Below are 12,030 nucleotides of genomic sequence, written 5' to 3' on the forward strand. Positions count from 1 at the left end.
ATCATGAATGAAAAGGTTAAAAGTAGCCACTTCCATGAAACACAGCTCCTTTCCAAGGGGCCCAGGTCTCAACTTCATTTCTACAACTTTTTTCTACATCCTTAATTATTAGCTAATCGGATAATTTTTACTTGTGGAAAAACGGCCCCAGTCACACAACAAGGAACCATCTAAAAAGATTAAATACTAAATGTTTATAGTTTCTTAATTTCTTCTATGCTCACCAGACCTGCAAAGAACTTGCCCTATGTACATCTTTGGAAGAAGAATGGGCACCTTGTCAGGCTCAGTTCCTTTTAATGTCTTTGTTTTTTTTTTCATACTTCACAGTATGCACAAAAATATTAACATTCTCTGTGTGGGATACTTGTGTGGAAACCTGCAAGCCTATGTAGAGAAAAATTCATAAATGCAGAAGTTGTATCACAGTGAAGAGTAGGAGACATCAGTTCCCATCATACCTTATCCTAGCCTTTCACCAAGTGACAGAGCTCACTGCTAAGGACAGCCAGGTCTTGTGTTCAACTTGGCAGAAATATGCTCAGTTAGAAGCTTTTGGCATAAAGAAGGAATTTCGTACTGGTGAGCATAGGTCTGTTAGTTCATCGAGTTTCACAGCCTCAGATACACCCAGCATCTATGTGCTAAGACATAGGTGGAGCCACCAAACACAACATGAGTACCATGTATGCCAGGGATGGTGGAAGGGTAGGCATTTAGCCTAAAGGAACCCATGTCTCACATCAGAGCTCATAGGTTCAATTTCTGGTTTTACCTCCTGACTCAAGCATCCTGCTAATGCAGTCACTGGAAAGCCTTGGTAATAGTTCAACTAATTGGGTTCCTGCCACCCATATGGGATACCTGAATTGAGTTTGTAGCTTCTGGCTTTGACCCTGGCAGAACTTCAGCCATTGCAGGGAGTGAAACAGAAGATGGGAGCTCTCTCTATAATTGCCTCTCTTCCTGTCTTTGAACGTCTCAAAAAATAATTTTTTTTAAACATAAGAGACAGAAGCTGGAAGAAAAATTTCTCCTTGAAAGCTAGTAGGCTCTTTTACAAAATATTATCATGACTGGTGTTGTGGCGTAACAGGTTGAGCCACTACCAGCAATGCTGGTATCCCATGTGGGCACTGGTTCAAGCCCCAGCTGCACCACTTATGATCCAGCTCCTTCCTTTTGCACCTGGGAAAGCAGAAAAACATTGCTCAACTCCTTGGGCCCCTCTACCCTGTGGGAGACCGAGATGGAAACTGTGGCTCCTGGCTTTGGCTTGGTCCAGCCCTGGCTGCTGCAGCCATTTGGAGAATGAACCAACAGATGAAGATCTCTCTCTCCCTCTCCCTCTCCCTCTCTCTCTCTCTCTCTCTCTCTCTCTCTCTCTTTCTCCTTTTTTCTCTCTATAACTCTGCCTTTCAAATAAACAAAATAAATCTTAAAATATAAAAATAGTGTCAAAATATACTGGGAAATATCTTGGGAATGAACCCTTGGGCAGTTATTTGTGAAACATTTGAAATTATTGGTCCAGATCTAAAACTCTGAAACAAATAAAAAGAATTTCAATTTACTGGGATGATGAGATTCCTTGGATGAATGGTACCTTGTTATTAACAAAAAATCAAAATGGGCCATGACACTGAAAAAGCCTTTGTTAAAGAATATTTGTTTCTAGTAGAATACTGTAGTCATCTCTTTGCCAAGTTTATGTAAATTCAGGGGGTTTGGCACACATGCAAATACAGAACAGAGTAACAATGCACTGCTTTTTATTTTTCACTCCATTTTTTAATATGATCTTCCATTCAGAGCAAGAACAATACAGTGGTGTCATATGTCTACATTTAACTCACCAGAATTCAACTAGTCACATTTCAAAAAAAGAGAAAGTGAGGGAGGGAGAGAGAAAGAGAGAGAACAGGAAAGACAGGAATAGCATTTTAAATAGCATGGGTGGGGCAGGACTTGTGGCACAGTGGGTCAAATCACTGTTTATAATGCCAGCATTCCATAGTGGAGCTCCTGAGATCAAGTTCTTCCTCTGCCATTGCTTGTAAGCCAGCTTACCGAGACATGTAGGTCCCTTCTCTTACTTCTTCTGTGCTCTGCTGCTCCCCTCCCGTCTTTTTTTTTTTTTTTTTTTTTTGGACAGGCAGAGTTAGACAGTGAGAGAGTGAGAGAGTGAGACAGAGAGACAGAGAGACAGAGAGACAGGTCTTCCTTCCATTCGTTCACCCCCTCAAGTGGCTGCTATGGCCGGCGCACTACGCCGATCTGAAGCCAGAAGCCAGGTGCTTCCTCCTGGTCTCCCATGCAGGTGCAGGGCCCAAGGACTTGGGCCATCCTTCACTGCCTTCCAGGGCCACAGCAGAGAGCTGGGCTGGAAGAGGAGCAACCAGGACAGAACCAGTGCCCAACCAGTACTAGAACCCGGGGTGCCAGCACCGCAGGTGGAGGATTAGCCAAGTGAGCCGTGGCACCAGCCTCTTCCTGTATTGAAACATGTATGGTGTATGGACCTGTGGCAATCATCCTGTATATAGGAGGCAGCGTATCAAAGAAGCAGCCAAAGAAACAAAATTGCCAGCTCTGACATCTAGCAGCTGACCAAAAACTACTCAGGAAGTGGGACCTCTTACAGCCAGATGCCATCTAGTTAGCAGCAGATGTCTATTCCCAGGCTATTTCATGTGAAAAAAATGAACCTATGTGTTGAAGCCATTGTCATTGCGGGATTTTGCTTTTGTTACTTGCAACCAATTGTTTTACTAAACAAAGAATTTCTTGAATGCATCCCAAGTGATGATGGGGAAGGGGCCAGAAGCAAGGGCAAGGTCATAAGAGAAGTCAGCATGGATTTTCTTGCACCTGTCCCCAAGTAGATCGTTAATATGCACAAAATGTTGATTGTCTTCCTTTCATATATCCTTGCCCACCTATTCATTCACATTATCTCTAGGTAGTTGCTTCCAGAATCATGTAGTGTAATGAGGGTGTATTAATCAGCTTGTTGTTAGTATAACAAAATAATTGAGGCAGCTAACTTACAAAGAGAAAAGGTTTATTTAGCTGACAGTTTGGGAGGTCCAAGTCCAGGATCGGGCAGCCTCATTGATTTGGTCTCTCTGATAAGGTCAGTAGATGGCAGTGGTGAAACACAAGTTGAGGAAGAGAGGTTGGACTTGAACTCAGGCATTTATAAAAACCGTTTCATGAACTACCTTCTGAGCTCAGGTAAGGACCTCCAGTGACCAAAAGACCTCACAGTAGACCCCACCTCCTAAATGTTTCACCACCCTCCTGGGGTCCAAGGCTTTAACATATGGGGTCAAATAGCATCTAAAATGGGCCTTAGGGAGAGGTTCAACATTCAAATAATATCTAAAATGTAGCAAAGGAAAACAGACACAAATAACTAAATGGAAGGTAGAAAATGACAATAGCCAAGAAAGAGATTATATAAAACTAACCCTTTGGAAACACGATGGTTTATTTAAACTGGGAAGTAGTAAAATGGTTTCCTCAGGATGTGAGCCAAATTTCCCCCTTACTACCAACTTCCCTTCCCTCCTAGGACAGGGGCTGAGGGGAATTTAGATCTTAAAAAAAGCACTGTCATAAAACCTGAGAACCAATGGAGTTGAACCCAATATTCAAGGTGTTTAGCTTTTGTTAAGAACATAAAAAGACCTCTTGTGCTGTTGCTGCTGTTTGTCTGGAAATCCTAGAACATATCCAATGCCAAGAAGGAAATTAAAGGGATTAGGAAAGGTGGGAAGAGAGGGGAAAGTGGATTCGATTTCTCCATATCCCATCTTCTCCAGCATCCTAAGCTTAGCTCAATGACAAGAGGATAAAAGTAAAAGGCCCCATTATGGACTGAGTTGTATCCTCCACTTCCCAAATCCATATGTTGATGTCTAACCCCCAATGTGACTGTATTTGTAGGAGGGGCCTCGGAGGAGTTCATTAAGATTACATGAGGCCCTGAACCAATAGGATTGGTGTTGATGTGAGAAGAATCCACAGGCATGCAGAGGAAAGGCCATGTGAGGACACAGAGAGATGACCAGCTTCTGCAAGACAGGAAGAGAGGTTTCACCAGAAAGCAACCATGCTGGCACCTTGACCCTGCATTTCTGACCTCTCTGGTCAGGGGTCTCTGGCATGTCAGTCCAAGTAGAACACGCAGGTGCCAAGTGGAGGCCAACCTCAGGATGTGTGTGTGTGTGAACTGCAGCCCAGACTGTCTCCTCCTGCTGCGTGATAGACCTCACTCACATACTGATGTTCATTCACTCAATAAATGTGTGTGCTTGATTATTTTTTGGACTGAGTCCTTGATGGAGTTAGAAATTAAGTGTACTCTGGGCCAGCACTGTGGCGCAGCGGGTTAAAACCATGGCCTAAAGCACTGGCATCCCATATGGGTGCCAGTTCTAGTACCGGCTGCTCCTCTTCCGATCAGCTCTCTGCTGTGGCCTGGGAAAGCAGTAGAAGATGGCCCAAGTCCTTGGGCCCCTGTACCCACGTGGGAGACCTGGAAGAGGCTCCTGGCTCCTGGCTTCGGGTTGGTGCAGCTCCAGCCGTTTTGGCCAATTGGGGAATGAACCATTGGATGGAAGACCTCTCTCTCTCTCTCTCTCTCTCTCTCTCTCTGCCTCTCCCTCTCTCTCTCTCTAATTCTGACTTCCAAATAAATAAATAAATCTTTTTTTAAAAAAAGAAAAGAAAAGGAAGAAATTAAGTGTACTCACAACTTAGGAGAGTAAGAGGCCTTCTCCCTAGGGAAAAAAAAAAGCAGCTTTGATCTCCACAGCAGAAGACAGAAAAGCGTTTTTCTAAGACCCAGAACCTGGAGAAGGAAGGGCAGGTTTCTTCACTTGTCCATTAGGATTTCTATTGTGCACCTGTGCTGTGTCAGGTGCTGTGTGGAGAAATGAGGAGTGAAGTGTATAAAGCAGACCTGGCCTCTGCCCTGGAGACATGTTGGGAAATTGCTTAGAATCCAAAGAATGTAGACAGAGTCGCAGGAAAGAAAGCTTTAGTCGGTAGTGATAACTAGAAAGAAAACTCAAACAAGATGAGGATGATAAGGGGAGAGACAGAAGTCGTCACACTGTTTTACACATGGCAGCCGAAAAGACCTCATTATGAGGAGATACCTAATGAGAAAAACAGAGCGCAAGGAAGGCATGAACCATGGGACCATCTAGGAAAGACTGCCCCCAGCAGAGAGGAAGCGGAGGCTTGCTAACGCAGCTGCAGGCGGCTAGCAGGCTGGGAGCACCTGTGTGAGGAGACAGGTGCAAAATGTGGTGTGTGTGGAAGCCCAGGTGAGGAAAGAAGGTTGCTAAGTGGAAACAGCAGAGCTGATGCTGACAGTGAGGGGATCACATGAGCTTTAAAGACTCTAGAGACACAGTTGTCAGAGTCAGTGATGAGCAGGCTGGACTTCTGCCTCTCTGCCTTCATGTGTGAATAGCAGATGGTTTTTTTTTTTTTTCCTCTCTCTCTCTCTCTCTCTCATATTCCCATCATGCACCTGACACCATGATACTCCCAACATTTCCAAAAAGGGACACGAATCAAGCCCCTTATGAATATTCAATTAAACCCAACCCCAAACACTACCTACCCCCATGCCTCCAGATCATATAAATGGATAGACCCAAACCTTGTTGAGTACAGGGTTCTCTTGAGCATGCCACACTCCATTTTGCGTGTGTTTTCTCTCTTTGCATGTGTACAAATCTTGTATCTGCTGATCTGTACCTATATCTCATCCCTGAATTCCTTGTACCAAAGATAAGCATTTGGACCCAGCCACCCACAATATACATATAGACACTATTCATCACTCAACAGATACAAATCTTGAACAAAAGTGATAGCCTTCTTTCCAGAACACATCAAAACATAAAATAAAAGCATTGGTTGGGTTATGAAGACAATTCTAATAAAGTGGGTTGATAGGGCCACTCTCCTAGATATCAGAATCTTCCCTGGGCCAGAATCCAGCTGTCATGCAACATTTATCCTAGCACTGTACTAACTAGTACCATAAGTAGAATTGTTCTATATGATTGAACAAACAACAACCAAAGAAGGCTAACATCAACCTCTAGTAACCAAAAGAACCTCTAACACCCTTGCCCTCCTGGTATCTACTTTTTCAAGCCAGGAGACTGAGGAAATACTCTTGTGTAACCAAGAAATCGCAGACCTGGGATATTTAATTCACTTGGTTTGTTTCTATTTTGTTCGTACATGTGGTTCTTAACACTCTTGCCACAAAATCGTCTGAAGTCCTTATTAAATAAAATAAAAATTTCTAGGCCCCACCCCAGATCATTTGAATCAGAATAACTGGGAGAGGCCCAGGAATCTGCATTTTTTGCTTCTACCTAATGCTATTGCTATATTCCTGATCTTTTGAGATCCACTGCTCTAAAACAGAAGTTCACAAAGTTTCTTTTATTTCACTTGTAAATGTCTCTACAAAGGGTTCTTAAGAAAGCTCTTGGGTAAACTTCCTTTGCAAAAACTCTGCAGTGCCAGTCACAAGCTGACTTTGTTCACAGAAAGGCACTGAGAGACAGAGCCCTCGTGATGGGAACATCCTATCAACAGATCCATTCATTCAAATAATTCCATGTACAGAGACACCGGATGGCTTCTGAGGAAGTGCCTTCCTGTCTGGGGATCTGAAGGAGAGACTTTCTGGAATGTTCCCTACCTGTGAAGAGGGCATGGTAGTGGAGGCCCCTTTCTTTGTCCTGATGGGAGCAGACATCAAACAAGTAGGCTTTGATGGGCCCATCAATGAAGTCAGCAGCAAAATCAAAGAGAACCACACCTATCATGGTGATGGTTATGGCCCAAACCAGCTTCCTTCTTGGGTTAGCAACCAAAGCTAAAAGAGAAATAAACATCAGTCTCCAAAATTCTGCTTTAGAATGATCCACACTTTTTGTTTCCATCTAAACTTCCAGTCATCAACTCATCTCTCTTTGCTTTCATTTTGCTTTGTTTTCCAAATAAAAATAGCTTATTATTATTCAAAATTACTAGATTTTCCAATTTTAAAAGTTATAGAAGTGAATGTCCGGAAAAGACAAATATATATAGAGAGAATAGATTAGTGGTTTCCTATGGCTGGTTCATTGGAGGTAAAAGGGAGTGACTGGTAAGGGTTAATGGATTTTTTTAGACAGATGAAAATTTTCCAGAAGTAGATGGTAGTGATGTTGTACAACCTTGTGAATATACTAAAAATCACTGAATTGTACACTTTTAAATGGTGAATTTTCTGGTAATGATATCTCTTTATCTCTTTAAATAACAATTTATGCATACTTATTATAAACAATACCAGCCGGCGCCACGGCTCACTAGTCTAATCCTCCGCCTGCAGCGCTGGCACCCAGGTTCTAGCCCTAATCAGGGCTCCAGATTCTGTCCCGGTTGCCCCTCTTCCAGTCCAGCTCTCTGCTGTGGCCCAGGAGTGCAGTGGAGGATGGCCCTAGTGCTTGGGCCCTGCACCCTCATGGGAGACCAGGAGGAAGCACCTGGCTCCTGGCTTCGATCGGTGCAGTGTGCCAGCCGTGGTAGCTATTTGGGGTGTGAACCAACAGAAGGAAGACCTTTCTCTCTGTCTCCCTGTCTCTCTCACTGTCTAACTCTGCCTGTCAAAAAATAAAAATAAAAAAAATAAACAATACCAATGATAAAGAAAAGGCTCAGAGAAATGCTTCCTATCCCAGCCTCAGCAATGGTCACCCTCTCAGAATTTTATTTATGCACCTCAACACACAGATGCAGGTGTACCACTGTGCTCAAATGCAATACTTTTCCAACTTGAGTGTGCTTAACTATCACTTGAACACCATGTAAAACAGATTGCTGGACCCCTTTTTAAAGGGTTCTCAGGGGAGCCTGACAATTTGCAGCTCTAATAGCCCCACCTGATGCTGACGTTGTTGGCAATCTGAGGGCCACACGTTTCAGTAGCACTGGAGAATGAGATCACGGAGTACGTGCATGCTCATCTAGAACCAGCTTTCTTACCTTTTTATTTTGGTTAATGAAGCCACCTTATAATTTTTAACAGCTAAATAGCATTCATTCTATGGATATACTGCAACTCATTCAGTCTTTTTCACTATTGAAGATACACTGACGATTCCTTTATTTTTTAATTTAAGAATAACATGTAAGGTATGTCCATGTTTTAACTTTCACAGTATAAAAATAAGTGAAGGTGTGAGCATTTGGCCTAGCAGTTAAGATGCCCATGACTAACACTGGAGAGCCTGGATTTGATACCTGGCTCTGGCTCCTGACTCCAGTTTCCTGCTAATGTAGTAGACCCGGGAGGCAGAAGATAATGGTTCAAATAGTTAGGTCCTTGTCGCCTAAGTGAGAGACCTGGATTGAGTTTCCATCTCCTGCTTCAGCCGGGCCCAGACCCAGCCATAGCAAGACGTCTGGGGGAGAAAATCAATGAATGGGAGTTTCTCGTTTTCAAAAAAAAAAAAGAAAGAAAAAGTAAAAAAGTCTACTCTTCATCTCTCACCTCCAGTCCTTTGCCTCTCCCTAGAACCAACAATGTTTATCAGTTTATTGTTCATTCTTCCAGAAATATCCTGCATTTATTCATTTATGCCTTTTTTAAAACATATACAAACAGCACCTGATTAGCCTGCTTCATAATCACATATTCTGCTAGCTTGAGAGTTAACAGTCTAAAATGTGTGCTATTTTTTAACAATTCTTTTTCTCAATGCTACTTTTATGTTCCGCTGCCAACCACTGTTTAATTGAAGGTTGATTAATGACTAGAAAAAGGACTTACCACCAGGTTTGTTTTTGTCAAGGTTTACAATGCAAAAACGTCCCCTTGAGCTGACAGGCTGATGTTGTACACACATTAAAACGTTCTATACAAAGCTATGAGCCAAATAAATGCTCATTTGTACACAAAGGTGACTTATTACAAGTATTTATGGAGCCATTTGGTAGTTGACCAATTGAATAAAGTATTAAGTAGGGTGTAATAGGCTCAAAGAGAAATTCAACTGATAAATACATAAAAATATTTAATTTGATAAAATCGGTAAATATTTAATCTTATTTTAAAATCCTCACAATGATAAAAGTCAATGCATGCTGATGCTTCTAAAAATAAAGGCTCCCAACCACAGACCTTGAAGTTGATTGTGAACATTGACTCTAACCAATTTCTACTAAGTGACAAAGAAATTCACAATCTCCTCCTAAAGAGGGGCACAGGAGGACATTGATCCCTGCCTGCCCGCCTCGCGCAGTCCACATACCTGATATGACAGTGTCCCCGTTGAGGTACAGGGCCATGCCTAACAGCATCATGATGCTCAGGGCCAGGATGTAGGGTCTCCGGCGGCCCCAGCTGGACCGGCAGTGGTCACTTGCTGATCCGACCACTGGCTGCAGCAGGAATCCGAGGATGGGGCTGAGGAGCCAGACAGTACTGTACAGACTCTTGGGCAGACCCACACTGAGCAGGACTGGGGTCACATAAGCCGCCTCCACCGCATAGCAAAACTCCCGGCCGAACATAGCCATGCTGTGCATGATGAGTCTGCCCGTGGGTCTCTTCGGAGGCTCCACAAAGCCAAAGGGCCGATCCTCAGCTAGGGACTGATAGGTGTGGGTGCCAGTCTGCCCACTGCTGCTGCCCATGACCGCTAGGTGAGGAACCTTCCTGGGTGCCCACCACCTCCTGCGTGGTCCCCAGCTCTGGCTACAAACGGCTTGACGAGAAGCCGGCTGAGCAGCCAACAGAGATGGTCAGGCTGGGGGAGGGGCTCAAATTCTTTCATGCCTCTAAGATCACAAGTTATGATGAGAGGGAGGGGGGTGTTGGGGTAGAAAGCATGACGGAGATTAGCTGCTGTGATCCCTCTGGCTCCTTAGAACATTTGAATGTTTCTCAAAGTATCTTCCTTTGCCCTGGTTCTCTCTCTCTCTCTCCTCTTGCTCTCTCTCTTGCTCTCTCGCTCTGTCTCTGTCTCTCATGGCTTTGAGATAATAAAGCCTTAGCCAGTACTGTGCGTATATCAAAATAGAAATGAGTCAATACCCTTTTATAAATTTCTTTTTGTGGCTTTAGATATTCTTTTTCAGACTATAATCTTTCTATGCATATAGCTCAGGAGTCAAAAACTACACTTAGGGGCAAGTGTTGTGGTACGGTAAGTTAATCAGCCACTGGGGATGCCTGCATCCCATTTCAACATGCCTGGGTTCAAATCCTATGTTTGCTTCCAATCCAGCTTCCTGCTAATGCACCTGGGAGAAAGCAGATGATGGCTCAAGTACTTGGGTCCCTACCACCCATATAGATGCAGATGGAGTTCAGGCTCCTGGCTTCAGCCTGCCCCAGAACTGGCTGCTACAGATATCTGCAGAATGAATCAGAGGGTGGAAGTTCTCTCTGATTGTCTTTCTGTGTGTGTTTGTGTGTGTGTGTGTATCTTGCTCTTGTTTTCAAGTAATTCAAATCTTTAAAAGCAAAACAAAAAATAAACCAGACTTAAAATGGTGCAAAGGCTCATCCTTCCTCTAATCGTTAACTATCTCCTGGCACTCTAATATTTTCTGATTGCACATCATGCATGTTATAATGAGACAGGTCCATGTCTGTTCTGTGTCCTGTGTTGCTTAGTCTGATCTCATCAAGGGCAGAGATCAGGTCTGTTTTGCTCATTACTGTATCTCTAATATGACTCCTGGCACTCAAGTTAATAAATATTTGCTGAAGGAGTGATTAAGTGAATCAAGCATACGCATAGCATTTTGTAGTGCCAGTCCACCGTGTGTTTGCTCAGAGCTATTCTTTCCCAAGCTCTTTATCTTATTAGACAACTCTCATGTTCCCTCCCTCTCTAGGTTCTAGGTAGATTTTGCCAATGGGAGGTACTGGTAGGAAAAGCAGGGCTAGGAGAAGGGAATAAGTCAATGCATCACCACCCCTCAGCTCTCAGACCTGTCTCCTTCCTGAGCTGACGCTGGCAGTGGTCCCATCTCCATTATAGTCCCAGCTTCCACCGAATGTGGCTCCAGCGTGAGATGGACATGAAACTTTGACAGAATGCTATGGTTTGGACATTAGTTTGGGCGTCCCACAAAGGCCTGTTTGTCAAAGGCTTGGTCTCCAAAGTCTTAGGTTAATGGCACCGAGTATAAACTTAATCCAATTATGATGCTTAAAGGTTTGTCCTCTGGGAGGTAACTGGATTGCATTGAGTCCATAGGGTGAAGCCTACATGATCAAATCATGGTGGCTTTATGAAGAAAGACATAAACAGATGTACATGTTTCCTCTTGCCTTACAATGCTCTAAGCTGCCCTGGGACTCTGCCAGCAGGAATGCCATCATTAGACACTGAACCAATGAGGCCACCCAAACTTGGTTGTGATCCCCTAAACCCAAGAGCCAAAATAAATCTTCTTTTATAAGAGGCTTGTCTTAGATGGCATTTTCTTATAGTAATGAAAAGCTGATAACATACAGTGTAGATAAGTTTATATTTTAGTTCATGGAAAAAAAAACACCACTGAAGAATTTTGCAGGACTAATTTGGTGTCAAAGAGTAACATGGTAGGGAAAAGATTAAATCAGTCAATGCATGCAGGGAAACTAAACAGCCTCCAAAGCAAAGCTAATAGAGGCCTGAATGAAAACAGCAACTGAGTTGGGCAGGGGAGATAGATAGGAGAGTTATTAAGGGGGAACTGACAGCACTTCACTACTGGGATTATTGATTGATTTGATGAAGAGGGAGAGAAAGGGAGAGAAAGAGTGTGTGTGTTCGCATCTGCCAGTTCACTCCCCAAATTCCCACAATGGCTAGGGCTGTGTTAGGTCATAGCCAGGAGCCAAGAACTCAATCCAGTTCTCCTACATGGGTGGCAAGAACTTAATTACTTGAGCCATCACACTGCCTCCCAGTCTCTGTATTAGGAGGAAGTCAGAGTCAGGAG

At 43.5% G+C, this 12,030-nt stretch overlaps 1 protein-coding gene across 2 annotated transcripts in view; it reads right to left on the bottom strand.

Moving 5' to 3' along the window:
- The window catches only part of SLC45A2 (solute carrier family 45 member 2), a 48,609-nt gene extending 38,697 nt beyond the window's left edge, over positions 1 to 9,912 (bottom strand). The window contains exons 1-2 of one of the 2 annotated variants that reach the window (XM_002714118.4): positions 9,342 to 9,908; positions 6,743 to 6,919 (exon numbers count right to left, since the gene is read on the bottom strand). In XM_002714118.4, the coding sequence (XP_002714164.1) occupies positions 6,743 to 6,919; positions 9,342 to 9,726 (562 nt within the window). In that variant the 5' untranslated portion in view covers positions 9,727 to 9,908. Of the gene's footprint in view, positions 1 to 6,742; positions 6,920 to 9,341 lie in introns of both variants that reach the window. The other variant, XM_070056898.1, reaches the window with a different exon arrangement.
- Between the last annotated feature and the right edge of the window lie 2,118 nt (positions 9,913 to 12,030).

The sequence above is a fragment of the Oryctolagus cuniculus genome, chromosome 14 (genome assembly GCF_964237555.1).
Source record: "Oryctolagus cuniculus chromosome 14, mOryCun1.1, whole genome shotgun sequence".
Classification (NCBI taxonomy): Eukaryota; Metazoa; Chordata; class Mammalia; order Lagomorpha; family Leporidae; genus Oryctolagus; species Oryctolagus cuniculus.